The sequence below is a fragment of the Ovis aries genome, chromosome 11 (assembly GCF_016772045.2).
Source record: "Ovis aries strain OAR_USU_Benz2616 breed Rambouillet chromosome 11, ARS-UI_Ramb_v3.0, whole genome shotgun sequence".
NCBI lineage: Eukaryota > Metazoa > Chordata > Mammalia > Artiodactyla > Bovidae > Ovis > Ovis aries.
The window spans coordinates 45,712,597-45,729,524 of NC_056064.1; the positions used below are offsets into that span (position 1 = coordinate 45,712,597).

A 16,928-nucleotide genomic window follows, 5' to 3' on the forward strand; every position below is an offset into this window, starting at 1 on the left:
GTTTGGTCCTAAAATCCAGAGATTATCTATGGCAGGGGTCTCCAACCTCTAGGCTACAGATCAATACCTCCTGCCAGATCAGTGGTAGCATTAGATTTAAAGTGTACAATAAATGTAATGTACTTGAATCATCCTGAAACCATCCCCTCCCCACCCCCAGTCCATGGAAAAATCATCTTCAATGAAATAAAGAGTCTGGGGACTGCCGATCTATAGGATATTTGATGGCAGCTAGTTTGTTGCAAATTTGGGGAAAGGGCAAGCATTAGTCCCCCTTGGGAGAGTATGTAAGTGGTGAGACGGCCCTTCAGGGGTGGGTTGGACTTGTCAGAGAGCCAACTAGGACTGGTCACCCAAGCCCCCATGAGTACAGGGCAGGTTCTGGGAAAGCGGCCCACTCCCCCTGGCCCTTGGGTGACAATATGAACAAGGGGTCCTGCAGGGGCCAGAGCCTGGCTGACCTGCCCTGTACATAGCTCTGGGGCTTCCAAATGCCCCTCCTTGGAGCAGGGTTGGCCGGTCAGGGGAGGCTGACCCCAGCAGAGCCTGTGAGAGGTGGTCCTGCACCGTCTACCTTCCCTGACCGCCCCTGTACCAACGTGTACCCATAACAGTTCCCTCTGTGTCGCCTATGCATGTCCCCGGCCAGCCTGCTGCCCCCTCTTGTCAGGGTGTTGCAAGCAACGACCCCAGTGTGCTGTGTTGATACTAACAATGAGACACCTAACAGATTCACGGGGAAAGAAATCAGCCGGGTTTCCACTGGCCCAACTGAACAAGACATATTGCACAGTTTCTGAGAAACCACTTTCCCTTCCTTGGGCTCTCATGCACTGTGCTAATGGGTGTAACATGCATTCTCATTTTGTATTTTATCAGCTCGCATGGTCAGTAAAGGCAAAGATGGGACTGGACCCGATGACAAAAAAGCCAAGGTAAGCTGAGAAAACCATGGCATCTCTGGCGCCATCAAGTTCATCAAGAAGCCATTCTTTGTATCTGAATTGATCTCTGTATATGACACGTGGGAATCGTTGGTTCCCGAGGTACACCTGTCATTCACAGTGCTTTGTGTTTCCATACAAACATTTAAAATGCCAGCATTTATCCTTGGATACTTCTGCCAGGGAAGGGCAGTGAGCAGGTTAATGAATGAATGAATGAATGCTCCTAATTAGAGTTGTACCAGCATTGTTTGAATTAAGACGTTCACGATAAATGAAAGTATGCTTGAATTTTCTGCAGTGAATTTTGAATTTTCTGCTTCCTGCTATAGGTCTAGGCGCAGCAAAGATATATCTGTATACACACAGAGAGTATATTTAAGATCTATCTAGAAAATACCATTTATTTAGGGGGCTGAGGGAGTGTTGAGCAAAAATGAGATATCCAACCTAAAGTGGAGGGTTCTGGAAAAACCCTAGAGGAGAGGACCTGTGAGGCAGGCCGAGAAGGAGAGATGAAGGGTGGGGTTGGTGAATAGGGGTGAGAAGAGACATTCTGAGGAGTAGTATCAGTGGAGGTAAAGGAGGGTGAGGGGAGAGGAAGAGAAAAATCACATTTGGGAGTTCTGAGCAAATCTGCCAAGCTCGGGGTAGGGCTGAGGCAGGCCAGAGGAGGGAAGCCTGATACACACCCTACATGCTGAATGGACACGTGGGCTGTGGTGCCCTAGAGGCTGTCCTGAAATCCTGCCAGCCAGTCTTAAGATCTTCCCCCACCAAGGACCAGAAGACCGAGCAGCCTGCTCACCACCCAAACTGCACCCAGGACCGCATGGTCCTCCTCGCACTCCCCGCCAGCCCTAGTGCACTCTGCTCCATGACGAGGTGGCTTGAAGAACGCTCTCCTAGCTGCACAGTGGTGGCTTTCCAGGAAAACCTCGCTGGGGCCCCAGATGAAGACTTGTTTTTCTTATAGGCATCCAAGAGGCTCCCTATCTATGCTGCCTGAAACGCCTGGGTGTTCATCAGTCCTGGAGGACTGATGGAGTTCCCAGATGCAGAATCAAGCCCTAGGGTTTGGTCTTGTGTGTTGAGGGTGGCTGCCCAAAGTGTTTGCCCTGGAGGAAGTCAGGGTTCGCCATCACAGGACCCCAGTGGGGCAGCTGAGGGTACTTACTGCAGGGACTTGGGGTGGGAGGGAGTTGCAATAACTGCTTGCCAATCGGGATGCCCATTCAGGGGAATCCTGTCCTCTGTTCATTCATCCATTCTTAAGCTGTCCCTGCCCTGGAGTTGCTCACAGCCTCGCAGCAAGTCAGATCTGTCACGAACCTAGGCCACTTGGCCAGGTAGGGAGCAGTGCCGGCGGAGGGGGACCTTGTGAAGCTGGGGAAGGAGGGCTTGGCTTGCTGGTACCCACCCTCTGCTTTTTTTTGCTAGCAGCCCCAGGGCCTCAGCCCGCATCTCTCCGCTCACACCCCTGCTCCGTCCCTCTTGCACTCCTTCCCAAGGCTGGCTGCAGAGAGAGCCTCAGCCACCTTAGTGGTGAATCTCAGTAACAAAGAAGTTTCTAGTCAGGACTCTCCTCTGTAGCTCTGACTCCCCCTTTGGAACACCTCTGGACTTGGCCTCTTGGTTTTATTCCTGAAGACGTGGCCCTTCCCGCTCCCAGACCAGCCTCCTCCACCAGGGCCATGCATCCCAGTCCAAGGTCCCCAGAGGTGGTCCAGACAAACCACAGGTGCCGTCCACCCTCCTTCACACTCTCATCTCTGTGAGGTCGTCCAGCTCACAGACACCCTCCCATTGGCCACCTGCACCGCCCAGGCTACTTCATTAGGTAGATCGTACTCAAGAGTAACCACTGGCCTGATTAAGATTTACCAGACTCTGGGAGATTGGGATAGACATATATACAGTATTCATACTATGTATAAAATAACTAATGAGAACCCTACTGTATAGCTTCCCTGGTGGCTCGGATGGTAAAGAATTTGGCTGCGATGCAGGAGATCCAGTTTTGATCCCTGGGTCAGGAAGATCCCCTAGAGAAGGAAATGGCAACCCACTCCAGTATTCTTGCCTGGAGAATTCCATGGACAGAGGAGCCCGGAAGTCTACAGTCCATGGGGTCGCAAAGGGTCGGACAGGACCGATCAATTAACAGTTTCACTGTGTGGCTCAGGGATCTCTACTCAGTGCTCTGTGGCGACCTAAATGGGAAGGAAATCCAAAAAAGAGGGGATATATGTAGACATACATCTGATTCACTGCACTCTACAGTAGAAACCAGCAACACTGCGAAGCAGCTACACTCCAAGAAAACTTAGTTTTAAAAATATTGGGGGGCGGAGAAATACCAGACAGTTTAGTTTTGAGACTTTAATCAGAAAGTGTGTGTGTGTGTGTGTGTGTGTGTGTGTGTGTTCTAAGTGGTATCAGACAGAATCTTCAAGACCTACCTAATCAGGTGCAGTCCTGATGCTGGCAAGGACGATTCTATCAGTGTAGTGGAAGAGGGAGAGCGGTTTAGGGGGCCAACATGAGCCCCCCACCTGAAATGGAGCAGAACCAAGGGCACTTCTGACCCATGACACACTGGAGATGTTTTCTTGAGAAACATCCTAAGAATCATATACTTTTGGCGCTCTCCATTGACTCTCTGGGTGCGAGCCACCTTTTAACCAGTGGTCTCCAAAGTGCGGAGCTGAAACAGATCCAGTGGGCTGGAGAAAGAACATACCAACACGCCTATCATTTTCCCCAGCTCTGCCATATGTAAGTTTCATAATGTACATCATATGCTAGCATCGTAGTATACGCATTAGCTGATGAATGACTTTCTGGTCTTCCTGATAAGGACTGTTAAGGGTAAATGATCCACCTGGTTTGGAGATCATGCCTTTAAACCATTACCTGCCTTATTTGTTTTTAGTTAGTGTCCTTTTTCAGTCTGTACCTTTCTCCTATGTGCTGACTTTTATTTTGATTTTATGTTTATGTTTAAGCCATCCACACCTTCTTCCGCTAAAACCCTGAAAAATAGGCCTTGCCTTAGCCCCAAACGCCCCACTCCTGGTAGCTCAGACCCTTTGATCAAACCCTCCAGCCCTGCCGTGTGCCCAGAGCCATCTTCCTCTCCTAAACACGTCTCTTCTGTCACACCCCGAACTGGCAGTTCTGGAGCAAAGGAGATGAAAGTCAAGGTAAGAGGAACCCGCCTTTGGAAAGAATCAGGCCGCTCTGCTGTAGTTTTCAAAAGTATGCTTTTCTAGTCGCAAAGACCTTTCTTTAGATAAGCGCTCACCTAGAAGCACCATGTAGAACAGTTAAAATTCTCTGGTTAAAACAGGGTAAAGGAGGCGCAGGACTCTGCTTTTCAACTCCCCTTCATCCCCTAAGGCACTGGAGGAGACCCTGGTTTGAAAATCACTGTGGGTTTCCTTGGTCTGTTCCCGGCTTTAGTAACTCGGGGATGCTCCCGGGTTGCCCTCATTTGGGTTGGACAGCAGCCCTTGCACCCATACCTATCCCAGTAGCTCACTCCCTCCGGAACCATCTCATGGTCCCCGGTTCACGTCATTCTCTTTTGCATTTGTGTTATGTGTCAAGGTCACTGCCCCCAGTCAGCTGACCATGCTTGTGCGCCTGTGCTCCACCTTTAGCCCATCTGCTAATTGATGCTGCTGTTCACCCGCCAAGGGCTCTTAGCACACCTGAGGTGTTACCTGAGACCTGTTTGAGAGAGAATGGAAGGATGGGACTAGCTCTCTTAGCACTCTTGGTCAGGTTCAACAAACTGTGTCTCCACGTGCCTCTGAAACCAACCACCACCAGGCAGATAAACCCCCCTAAGACAGCCAGAGAATGGTGTAGGAAGTCTTCAGACGTCCTGCCTGCCGATGGTGGCGGATGTTGACCTTGATCGTTGCTATGAGCTCTGTTGACTTTTTATGAAATACATTGGCTCCACTTGTGCAGATAACTCATGCAAACAGTTTGCCCAGGAGGAAATGGTACTCAGGAGTTTAGGAGGGGCAGTGGATTTGTGTATCTTTGTCATGGTGAGGGACACTTGTATTTGGCTGGCAGAGCATCACCCCAATCATAGCCTCATTCTGAGTCAAGCTGGTAGAGTGGAGCTGGCATTGATGCCAGGTGGCAGAAACCTTTCCCAGTTGTAAAAAAAAAAACACTCTACTGTGCATTGGTTTACAGGGGGCGGATGGTAAGCCTGGAACGAAGATCGCCACACCCCGGGGAGCAGCCCCTCCGGGCCAGAAAGGCCAGGCCAACGCCACCCGGATTCCAGCAAAAACCACTCCCACCCCGAAGACCTCTCCAGGCACTGGTGAGAAGGGCTTTCTTTGGAATCCTAGTTGGCGGGTGGGGATGGGGAGAGCTCGCCATGGAGGCCCTGATGGTTAACCTCTGGTAGCCAACTGACACCTGTGGTTCAGGAAGCATCAAGTGTTCATTTTCTAATTCTTTAAATTTTCTGAGCTAGATATTGAATCCCCACTTTTTACCATGAAGAAATCAAGGCTCTGAGAGTTTGCATGACTGAGTCTAACCAGACTTTTAAGCATGAGGAAAATACTAATAACTAATAACTGATGGAGAAGGGGCTTCTCTGAGCTTCTCGAATCCCGCGACACCCTGCCTGCCCCCCGCCCCCCCCGGGGGAGGTGATTTCAGCCCCCAGTGAGGGGTGGGACACTATGGGTGACCTCACATAGGGGGCAGCCCCTGCTAACTTGCTGGGATGTTAGGGACCTTCTGACAGAACCTAATGGGGTCTTAGCTGAGTACTCACAAGTCTGGGCCCATCTCCTGGGCTCCTGTGAGTAAAACCCACTGGGTTCTGAGTACCAGCCAAGGCTTCATTTGAGCCATTTTGCTTCCAGTGGGGACAGCCAGGCTGAGTCCGCCCTTCCCACTGCCCTGATGACTGACTGTCCCAGGCAACTGGGTTTAGACTGTGCATGACTCAGGGTGTCTGATCCAGGGCAGCACTCAGGGGGCCTGTGGATCTTAGACGGGCTATGTGTGAGGCCTGGGCCAGCACTCCAGGGTTTCTGCTGCTCCTTGGCCCCAGGGGTGGCTGCCCAGAGTCCTGGTCTCCTGCATATCTTGGCCGTGGTGTTTAGTGAGGTTGCCGTAGGGTGGGGCCTGCATGGATACCCGCTCACTAAGGCCCATTGGTTGACTTTCTCCCATAGGGTTTATTTATGTTTTTAATTACTATTTATTTATGTCTTTGCTACACTGGGTCTTCCTTGCTGCGCTCGGACTTTCTCCACTTGCAGCAAGTGGCGGCTACTCAGTTGTGGTGAATGGGCTTCTCCTTGCAGTGGCTTCTCGTTGCAGAGCACAGGCTTATTTGCTCAGCGGCATGTGGGATCTTTCTGGACCAGGGGTCAAGCCCGTGTCCCCTGCATTGGCCAGGAGGATCTTCACCACTGGACCTCCAGGGAAGCCCGGGTTTTTCCTCATATATAGAGTGCATATGATACAGGGGGAACTCACAGACTCCTGACTGGATTTCACATATGATTTTTGATCCTGCGTTTCCTCACTTGACATTATGCCAGTTGAGTCATGCAACTGGAGTCATAACTGGAAGCAAGAACCTGTGTTTTTCTCTGGATCTTAACGGCCCTGGAGAGGACAGCCCCCCACCCCCAAGTCGACCTTGTTTCCTGCTCCCTGACCCCATTCCCGCCTCCCCCCACCCGTTGCATAAAGACAACTCTCATTGAGGCCTTTTCAAGCTTGATGATAATAAGGCTTCTGTGGACTTTTCTTTTTAAGCGACCGCGCAAGTGCAGAAAAAACCACCCCCTGCAGGGGCAAAATCTGAGAGAGGTAATTCTGAGCCTGCCTCGACCAGCTAGGGTCATGCCTTTTGCACGTGCAGCTTGTTGATTGGCTGTGTGTGGGGCGGGGGCGGGGTTAGAGCCGGGAGGACCTGCTTTTGAAACGTAGGCTTTCCACATTGGCCCTGAAGTTGGAACAGGCAGGTAGAATTCCTGCTCTTCTTCTCGCGCGGTTTGTGCAGATGTGTCTGTCCAATGGGCAATCCTGATCCTAATCCTGCGTGTTCTTGGCGTCTGCCGGGGGCTCTGGGTGGGGCCAGGGGAACAGGTGCCTCAAGGGGATGCGGGTGCTGGAGTCAGGACCCGCCCTAACCAGGTTAGGAGGAGGTCACATTGGTGAGTGGTTGGGACCCTGTCCTGTGGGCTCCGGCTGCTGGCACCGTTCTCCAGATGAGTACACAGGCTTAAGGAGGGAGGTCGAGGGACTTTCCTGAAGTCACTCTGTAGTTCAGTGGCGCAGAAAGGGTGGGAAACCACCCCGGGGTCTACCAGGCAGCCTGTGTGCCAGGGGGCAGAGGGCGGGGGGCCTCTGAGCCTGGAGGGTTTACTTGTCCTGTTGCTGCAGAGCTTGACTCCTTGAGGAATTTCCAACAGACATGGAGATTCAACCAAGAACCTTGTGCTTGCTCATCCTCTCTTTGACAAGAGAAGACACTGCTTCCCGCAGGGAGCTGCCCTTTCTCCTGCTTGGGGCCCAGCAGGTCCCCGTTTGGTACACATGGTTCCTGGGTGGTGGGGGGCATCGGCCCCCCTCAGAAATGGAGGGGAGTGAGGCCGCCAGTTGGGCACAGCGTCCAGCAGAGTGGCTCTCAGACTCAAGAATCCTGCTCAAGAATCAAGAATCAGGAGTCTGCTTTAGAATCCCTGGGAGGCAAGGGAAGCACCAGTGTTGCAGGCCCTGCCCCTAGAGATTCTATCCTATCGGGCCTAGACAGGGGCCGGCATCTGTATCTTACAGGTCCCGCCTCCTCCCACCGCCCCCGCCACCGCCATGGTGGCGGCTCTCGAGATACCGATGCAGGAGTGCCTGGGCCACAGTTGGTGAAACACGAATCTAAGAGGCAGACAGAATAGCCAACCAGGAAGTGTGACGGGGGGTTGAAGAGACACGTGTTAGGAGCCCAGGGCTGGTCAGCTGGGAGAGGGGCGGCTTCCGCAACCTTCCTGGAGGGCGTGGCCTCTGCCCTGTGTCCGGAAAGGCTCACTGCTATTTGCCGGGCAGCGCCTTTTCGCTGAGGGCGTTCTTGGCGAGGGCAGGGCGGCTGTGAAGCTGCATGGCTTGTTTGGAAAGCCAGGGACTGATGGACACGATGCAGGCATACCATTCTGGAACCCAGGTACCAGAGAGGAGTTGGGAGGTTGGATAGGGGTCTAGCGGGGAAGGGGCCTTGACCTTGATGAACAGCTCAAAATTCACCCTGTGGTTAGAGTCCAGTGGAACCATGTGTAAAACAGCTAGCTAATGGGGAGCCGCTCTAGCACCGGGAGCTCAGCCCAGTGCTCTGGGATGACCGGGAGGTGGGGGATGTGGGGCGGGGATATGCGTATTTTGTTTTTTCCTGTGCTTATAGCTAATTCACGCTGCCCTTCAGCAGAAACCAACACACCACTGTAAAGCAGCTACCCTCCGACTAAAAATAAATTTAAAAAATAAAGAGTCCAGTGGATCCAGATGAGACCCTGGCCCGCCATCGCATTACCCTTATTCAGGGCAAAGGCCAGGGTATCCCTGCCCAGCCTCAGTCAGTCGGGCGTTATATTTATTTCCTCTGAGCTCAGAGAAGGAAAGTGACTTGTCTGAGATCACTCAGCTGGCTGGAGCCGCTCCTGACCCCAGGGACACTGGGCAGAGTTGCTCCCTTCTGGGAAGTAGTCCTGAGTGGTCCTTGGCGACCACTCTGTTGCTTCCCTGGGAAGCAGAATATTTTTGTCCCAAAGCAATGGGCTGGGAAGAGGGGACATTTCTCTAGAAATGGAGGCAAGGGCAGCCTCCCGCCGGATTGACTGAACTTCCGACCTTGTTCCTACCGGCCTGGTCCAGCCCTGACTCTGGGAACGGACCGCAGGACAGAGACCCTTTTTCTGACTCCCGCCCACCTGGGCCCTGGCCTCACGCCCGCCTTCCTTTCCAGGTGAATCTGGGAAATCCGGGGACCGCAGCGGCTACAGCAGCCCCGGCTCCCCAGGCACTCCGGGCAGCCGCTCCCGCACCCCCTCCCTGCCGACCCCGCCCACGCGGGAGCCCAAGAAGGTGGCGGTGGTCCGCACTCCCCCCAAATCGCCGTCCGCAGCCAAGAGCCGCCTGCAGGCCGCCCCCGGGCCCATGCCAGACCTGAAGAACGTCAAGTCCAAAATCGGCTCCACGGAAAACCTGAAGCACCAGCCAGGAGGCGGCAAGGTAAGGGCGTGTGCGAGACCCGCTGGGCGTGCGTCTGCCCCGGGCGCCGGAGCGGGGGTGGCGGGGGTGGGCGAGGTGGGAGGGCGGTAATGTACACCCGGGGCGAAGGCGGGGGAGCCCCTCTGCTCCCGCCACCAGCCTGGGTCCCGCCCCAGCCCCAAAGCATAGGTCCCTCCCCTGCCTCTTTAAGGAAGGACGGCGGGTTAGGGCTCAGTTCTGTGCTGGGGCCACCAGCAGGCTGCCAGTGCCAGCTCAGGGGGGAGGAGGCACCGGTGCCCCCCTCGGTGCTGATGGGATCGATCAGAGGTGACAGCGTGCTAGCCCCGCGACCTGCGGGTTCTCAAAGTGGGTGCCTGCAGGGGGTTCCCCAGCTGCCCTGTGGTTGAGACCATGAGACAACCAGTGTACAGGTGGGTGTCTCTGGCATTGGTTGAATATGTGTTTAAGTCCCAATTCTGGGGAAATTCGTGATACCATTTTGAACAACTGATTCTTCCAGGGACAAATGGGTGCTCACGTCATTTCTGGGTCTCCCAAAGGTGGAGAGAATGAGCTTCCAAGAGCCTGGGTGGAGGGATGTGGGCACAGCCTGGACCCCTCCTCCTCTCTTTGACCCCCTCCCCCATTGTGTCAGTTTCCTAGGGTTGACATACAAAATGCCACCAACTGGGGGCTTGTCTGGTGGTCCAGTGGTTAAGACTCCACATTTCTGCTGCAGAGGGCATGGGTTTGATCCCTGGTTGGGGAACTTAGGTGCCTCCAAGAAAAAAAAAAAAGCTAACACGAACTTGGGTGGCTTTTACAACAGAGATGTAATTCCTCATAGAGCCCAGAAGTCCAAGGTCAAGGTGCTGGTCTCCTCTGAGGCCTGTCTCATGTGCCTGCAGGGACTGGTTTCCCCTCGTGTCCTCACTGGTCCCTCTCTGGGTGTCACTATGTCCCAGTCCCGCCTCCTATAAGGACACCAGTCCTTTTGGCTTAGGGCCCACCCCAGTGAGCTCATTTTAATTAATGACCTCTTTAGAGACCCTATTCCAAACACAGTCCCGTTGGGAGGTACTGGGAGTTAGGACTGCAGCCTGTGGACTCGGGGAACACAATTCAGACCGTGACAGCGCTCCTTGCCCCCCAGCACTGGGGAGGGGGATGGAGCAGGGAGAACAGGGTGTGGTGGGGAGCAGAGGACAGGGACACCCACCCCCCACCCCCCCCCCCCCCCACCCCCACCCCCCCCTCTTGTGTTGAGCCTTCTCAGCTGGACTGTTTCGGGAGCAGAGCGCCTCCTGGTGGGCAAGGGCCAATGTGTCCCTTCAGTCCAGAGCTCCCCCCAGCCCAGCCTCTGCACTCCTGATTTTATTAATTGCTCTTGACTGGGGCCTGGGTGGAGGGAGGGGTCTCAGAGGCCTTTGGTCCATGTCCAGTGGCCTTTGCCTGAAACCCTGCCCTCTGCTCCCCGTGGAATTTCAGGGCCTCCTGCTGCCCTTTCCCATCCTTGGGGCCCAAAGGGTCCTTCCCAGCAGGGAAGTCTGGGTGCCTCTTGGGGTCTTTGGGCCACAAGACTGGGCCTGAGCAGTGTTGACCTCCCTGCAGTGTTTGCTGTGCTACTTAAAGACACATTGCCTATCTCCTTATGGAGGGGCCTCTGGCGCAACTGGCTTGAAGCTGACCCCTGGTGAGGCTTCTGGGCCAGAGGGACCCCCAAGGAGAGGGTTTCCAAGGGGCTGGGATGTTTCCCACTGGCATTCGCACCCCTCCCCCGGCGCTGTGGCTGTCCCACGTGTGGCCTGTTTTCATGGCACAGAGTGTTCGCTCTGTTTTGAAAACTGAAAAACAAAACCCGACACGGCCAGCTCTGCACTGCTGAGAAGACCGTGGGGCTGCGACCAGTGCGCTCGCGGCCAGAGGAGGCTGTGATGGGCAGCGTCTCCCTGCCCGCGGGGCTCTGTCACACAGCGGCTCCCCCAGCCTGGGCTGCACCCCGTCAGAGGTCAGCCCGGAGGGTCTGGGCAGCATTTGGCCCCGTTCTCGAAACCCTGCTGAAGCAGCAGTGACAGGGCTGAGCAGGGAGGAACCCACCCCTCGCACCCGAGCTGCCCGGGCCCAGTCGGTTAGGGAGAGGAGTCCAGTGGCCTGAGGGCCAGTGACTCAATGCTTAGGATGGAAAGGGAGAGGCTGCCCCAGGTTATGGCTGTATCACATGGTTGCAGATGCTTGTCCACAGCTACAGACTTGACGGTTAAAGGAGAAAAATGACTTTTCTCGGGGTTTATTGGGGAAGGAGATGTGGGGAAGTGGCCGAGAGGGGAGTAACAGCGTCCTCGTAAATTCCGTGCAAAACTTAGAAAACTGTGTGAAACAAAGAAAACCTGAGCCATAACAACAAAGATCAACAGATTAATCTCCAGGAAAACAGAAACAAAAAAATAGATAAAAAAGAAAACAAAAGGGGAAAAAAGGTCCCTGAGATCGATCCATGCAGAAGACCTCTTGAGATGACTCAACTGGCGACTTCGCTGGTGGTCCAATGGTTAAGAATCTACCTTCCAAGAGCTTCCCTGGTGGCTCAGATGGTAAAGAGTCTGCCTGCAGTGTGGGAGACCCAGGTTCGATCCCTGGGTCGGGAAGATCCCCTGGAGAAGGAAATGGCAACCCATTCCAGTATCCTTGCCTGGACAATTCCATGGACAGAGGAGCCTGGCAGGCTATAGTCCATGGACTTGCAGAGTCGGACATGACTGAGCGACTTCACTTTCCAATGCAGAGGATCACTGGTCGGGGGACTTAGATCCCACATGTTGCGGGGCAGCTAAGCCCGTGTGCCTCAACTACTGAGCCAGTGCACCCTGGAGCCTGTGCCCTGAAACACAAGAAGCCCGCTCACGGCAACAGGAGAGGCCTGCGTGCCACAGCGAAGATCGAGATCAGCCAAAATTAAAAGAAAAAAAATGACTGAACTGGAGGTCCTTGTGAGATCTCTGAGTCCCTGTGGCCTCTCATTCGGCCCAGCATATACAGTAAAAGGGACAACACTTCAAGCGTCTGAAGAATAACCCAACTTCCCCAGTAGGTGACACTGACGCTGAAGAAGGAGGCGCAGGACCGGTTTATAAACCTGCAGAGACTGAAAACCGCCCATCAGTCTAACTTGTTGGTTGGAAAAAAAATGTAAAATGTCTGTTTTCTTCTTCATATTCTTCTCTGATTTCATGATTTGCCACAGTGAACATGAAGAGTCCAGAACAAAATTACTTTTAAAGGAAAATTCAAGTAATCACTTGGCCACTTTAACCTAACCAGCTGGATCCACCAGAAGTGGGAAGGGGAGGAAGGAGCAGCAGTTCTCCTGTGACTGCAGAGGAGAATCATCTGGGGTAGGGAGGGGGAGGAATTCTTTTAAAAATCCTAATGCCTGGACTTCCCTGGTGGTACAGTGGATAAGAGTCTACCTGCCAATGCAGGGGACATGGGTACTGATCCCTGGTCTGGGAAGATCCCACAAGCTAGGGAGCAACTAAGCCCGTGTGCCCAGAGCCTGTGCACCACGAGGAAGAGTAGCCCCACACACACACACAGTTTGAAGCAACCAAGACCCAGTGCAACGTAAAATTAAATTTAAAAAGAAAACAGATCTTGTTTTTAAAAAATCCTAGTGTCAGAGCCTTACCATGAACCTTGAAAGTCTTGAGGGGGCCACCCCAGGCGTTCCCAGGGGTTCAGCAGTCCAGGCTGAAACCTCGTGTCCCTGAATTCTTACTGACCTCTGGTCCCAACGCTGAGTGCTGGAGCCTCCCACGAGCCCTGGATCTGGGACTAATTTTCTTTTTCTTTTTTCCCTCTTCTGGTCCCGCCCCTGCCGCTATTTTCAGATTCCAAGCACCTGGCTCCTCAGACGACTCAGACCCAGCCCAGGTCAGGCCCTAGGTCCTGCCCCCCCCCCCCCCCCGCCCCAGAGTCTGTCCCAGTGCTGTTCCTAGGGGGATCGTGGAGGGGGGAGTTCAGACACACAGAACCAGCATTTAAAACACCTAAAAAACAAAAAGGACCCACTGCAGGTGTAAGCAATACGAAATTAACATCCTTCTATCCTGATGAGGGTGCGAATCCCTGCAGTCCTTTTGGATATAATAAAGGATTATTCATAGTTTTCACAGTTTAATTCTGCTAAATCAATGGGTCTTGTTGAAGGATCTCATATCCCCTTCCTCTGGACTAGATTGAAGGTCACCTTGAGATCTTTGTGTCCCTCTGGCTTCACACTTGATGTACAGTAAATGCTGTATACTCAAAATCAGGGAAAGAAAGAAGGCTCTAAATTCAGAAAAAGCTTCATGCACAAGAATGCAGATTGTGCTTTATTAATAATTGCAAAACAAAATAACTCAAAAGTCTAAATTAGAAATAATAGTGATGCCATACTATATAATATTTGCAGTCATTAATAATTATCTTTGCAAATACTATAAGTAAGTTAAAAACAAAATTGTATAAATTTTGTAGGTTATATCTACCACCTGTATAAAAGCCATGTATAGAAGACAAATATGACAAAACGCTAATAGTGGCTCAGAGAAATTGTGACTGATTCTTGTTTTCTATTTTTACCTTTCTTCCTTAATTTTTTATAGTGAAATCATTTCTAATTAGAAAAAAAAATGGAGGGACTTCCCTGGCGGTCCAGTGTTAAGACTTTGTGCTTCCACTGGTCTGGGAACTAAGATCTCAAATGCCATGCAGTGTAATCAAAAAAAATTAAAAAAAAAACCAAACCTGGCTAGAAATACAGTTGTGACTGGAAGTGTCACAGTAGATATTAGTAAAATATCTATGTTTTTATTAGTAAAATAAAAACAATAAAAGGAGATAGTTCTTTGAAAAGGAAAAATTAACAAATACAAGGAATCAACCCGTAAGGAAAAGTGTTTATCTGTTGTTAAGAGTTCAGATGTGTCAATATTTAGTCCATAAAGAAAAATACATATAAATAGAAGCAGAAATTGCTTCTCATTTCTAACCTCAGTGTGATACACAAACTTCGTTGTATGCATATTGTTAACATGACCACAAATGCTCAAAAATCAAATTTTCCTTTGTCACTGCTCATTCAGTTTAGAAATAAAAATGCCTTTTCCAAGTGTCTTGGTTACAAATGCCATAAATTATGTGGCAATGCCCCCAAATTATACTTAGAAGGAATTCATCATTCTAAATGCTTTAATTTTTTTTAATTGACTGCAGCATATGAATTATGCTCTTATTGGTGGGGAAAAAAGAATACAAGCAAGGAAACAATACACAAAGAGACGACAGAAATAAAGTTAGAAAATGGAGCATACAATAACATCAAAAACTGATTCCTTCCTTCTTCCCTTTCTTCGTCCAGCATTTCTGGGGCACCTCTGAGTGCCAGGCCCTGTGCCGAGTTCCTACCCCAAGGCCCAGGCAGGAGAGAGACACTGAGCTGATTAAGCAGGGGGCAAAAGGAGAGGTTGGCTAGGGAAGCTTATGCAGGAGGGAGGAGCCTGCTGCACCATTGAGGGTTCCCCACACTGAGGGTCACCTGCGTTGTGGAGTGTTGCACACAATTATCACCAACAAAGCAGAGAAGACAGGACAGATCCTTGTTTAGGACCATCATCAAATCTTTAAAAGGACAGTTCTTATACCCACCCGAACCGCCATCGCCCCCCTCCTCCCCCCCAGCCATATACTGCTGGGGACACAGACTGAGGAAGACTCCGGGGAAACTGCACCTGGAGTCCTGAGAACGAAAGCAAAATAAAGCTACAACTGGCACCAGCTAGGGTGGCTAAGGGGTGTGGGTTAGGGTGGAGCTTTGTTTGTTTACATGTGAGCTTTGGAGAGTTAACAGCTGATAGAGGGAGGTCCCTGCTGGGTCTCTTGTGTCCAGACAGCATAGGATGGAGAGTGGAGGGCACCCACCGGCAGAGCCTCAGGCTTCACAGTCAGTCGCGGAGAGGATATTGAATAAGAGGGTGAGGGTGGACCCAGCCGAGGTTAGGGCAGCACCAACCTCAGCAGCCTCTCTAGGGGGTCAGTGGAGAGCAGAGGTCCCAGGTACCTCCCAGAGTGAGAGAGAAGGAGTTCATCAGGGCTGAGGCGGCCAGGTAAGGAGAACTCAGGGGATGCTTGTGGTTTCCAAGGTGAAAAGGGACTTGCAGAGTCCTGCCCGGAGCATGGGAGGTGGTCTGGTTGGCTTTGAGCAGATGGAGCTGAAGTCACTTCCTCAGAATGTGCAAGCTAGGAACTTGGATGCAAAGGGCCCCCAGGCAGGCCTGAAACTCACCAGAGCTGCAGGGCTTGGACAGGCTTTGAGCTGCGATGTTCCAGATGGCCACAAGATGGCAATAGCACGCTGTAAGTGTCTGGCTCTGGAGCCCTGAAGTGTTTTAAAAATTTGTTACATTTGTTGAGGAAGTTTCAAGTCTCCTTTTTAAAAGTACAAGTGTAGAACATCTATGCAGAGTAAATAAAGTGAGTCTGTACCTGGGATAGTTTGCTTGTCCTGGATCAGGCCCGGGGACTCAACTGAACTTGACCTGAGGTGTCAGGCTGTGCAGAACCAGGCGCGGCCCCTCCTGGGAGGCAGCCTTGAGACCCTCTGGACATCTCTCCCCGTCCACAGCATCTGTGTTTATGAAAAAAGATCTTGTATAAGTTCCATCATTTTAAAGATTCTTGGGTCAGTCGCTGTTTAAAGGAGCAGTATAAACAGTTGCAGAGGGGCGCTCTGTGTGTGCAGTCGTGCCACACTCTTGGTGACCTTCTGGGCTGCAGCCCACCAGGCTCCCCTGTCTATGGAAATGACTCCCCTAATATTTGATCTCCAGTGTCAGTTCTCAGGCTGACCACTTTGGACTTGAAGAGAAGGCTTGCTGTGGGCGTCCAGGGCTCACCCCAGGTTAGATTCCCTCCAGAACATCCCAGCCCCCAGTCCTCAGCACTGGGCCTGTTGACCCTAGTGAAGCCAAGCCGGGCCCAGCACAAGACAGTGCTGGAGAGAGGCCCCTCCAGGGGCGGCCCAAGGACACTTGGGCAGCCTGGGAGCTGCTGAGGGTGGAGGGAGGGCTGGGCCATCTGGAGCACCTTGAGAAATCTGAGCCCAAACAGAACCAGAACAAGATCTGATGTGGGTTAGGAACCATTTCAGGTTCTCCAGGAAATGGAGTAAACCCAAATGGACCTGCTCCTGGCCTTATGCCACCCCAACCTCTCCTCCAGGGTCAAACCCTGACCACAGGAATTTGTCCCTTGACTAGTGGTCTCCTAGATCAAAATTTGGAGCTTCCAAGACATTGCTTTTCCCTTTGGCTATTTGCAGTGTCTGCCTGGAGCTGAGGCTCAATATCACACATTTACTATAGTTGAGAACTTAAGTTTCAGGATTCCAATTTCATAATGACAACCATTGCCCTCTTTATTTTTCCTTTCTGTAAATCTACCATTCTGTAAAGGGTGTTGGCTTAATTTGAGGACTAACAGTAATTCAGGCCTGCTGCTAAATATCCTTATGTCTCTTGCCAAATCCCACAAAAGTTTGTTGCCTTTTTTGTGGGAACAAGAAGAAGCCTGGAGAAAACATTTCTGTGTCTGTTGCACATTGTGTTATTGCTTTATGTCTCTTGAGTCATTTGATGACTTTCTTGTAAGGATTAGTACAGAAAACAAGGCTATTCTCCTTGAAAAACT

General features: G+C 51.8%; 1 protein-coding gene and 1 long non-coding RNA gene across 19 annotated transcripts in view; one reads left to right on the forward strand and one right to left on the reverse strand.

Moving 5' to 3' along the window:
* MAPT (microtubule associated protein tau) overlaps positions 1-16,928 on the forward strand; it is a 122,715-nt gene that overhangs the window by 89,151 nt on the left and 16,636 nt on the right. For 8 of the 18 annotated variants that reach the window (XM_027974377.3, XM_027974381.3, XM_027974385.3 and 5 more), the window contains 3 exons: positions 880-935; positions 5,163-5,295; positions 8,956-9,221. In XM_027974377.3, the coding sequence (XP_027830178.1) occupies positions 880-935; positions 5,163-5,295; positions 8,956-9,221 (455 nt within the window). Of the gene's footprint in view, positions 1-879; positions 936-3,952; positions 4,151-5,162; positions 5,296-6,758; positions 6,813-8,955; positions 9,222-16,928 lie in introns of all 18 variants that reach the window. The other 10 variants (XM_027974371.3, XM_027974378.3, XM_027974374.3 and 7 more) reach the window with 3 other exon arrangements.
* LOC132657430 (uncharacterized) lies at positions 13,547-15,980 on the reverse strand. The gene is made up of 2 exons (XR_009595608.1): positions 15,726-15,980; positions 13,547-15,618 (listed from the first exon to the last, which is right to left on the reverse strand). It is a non-coding gene; the product is annotated as an uncharacterized LOC132657430 (long non-coding RNA).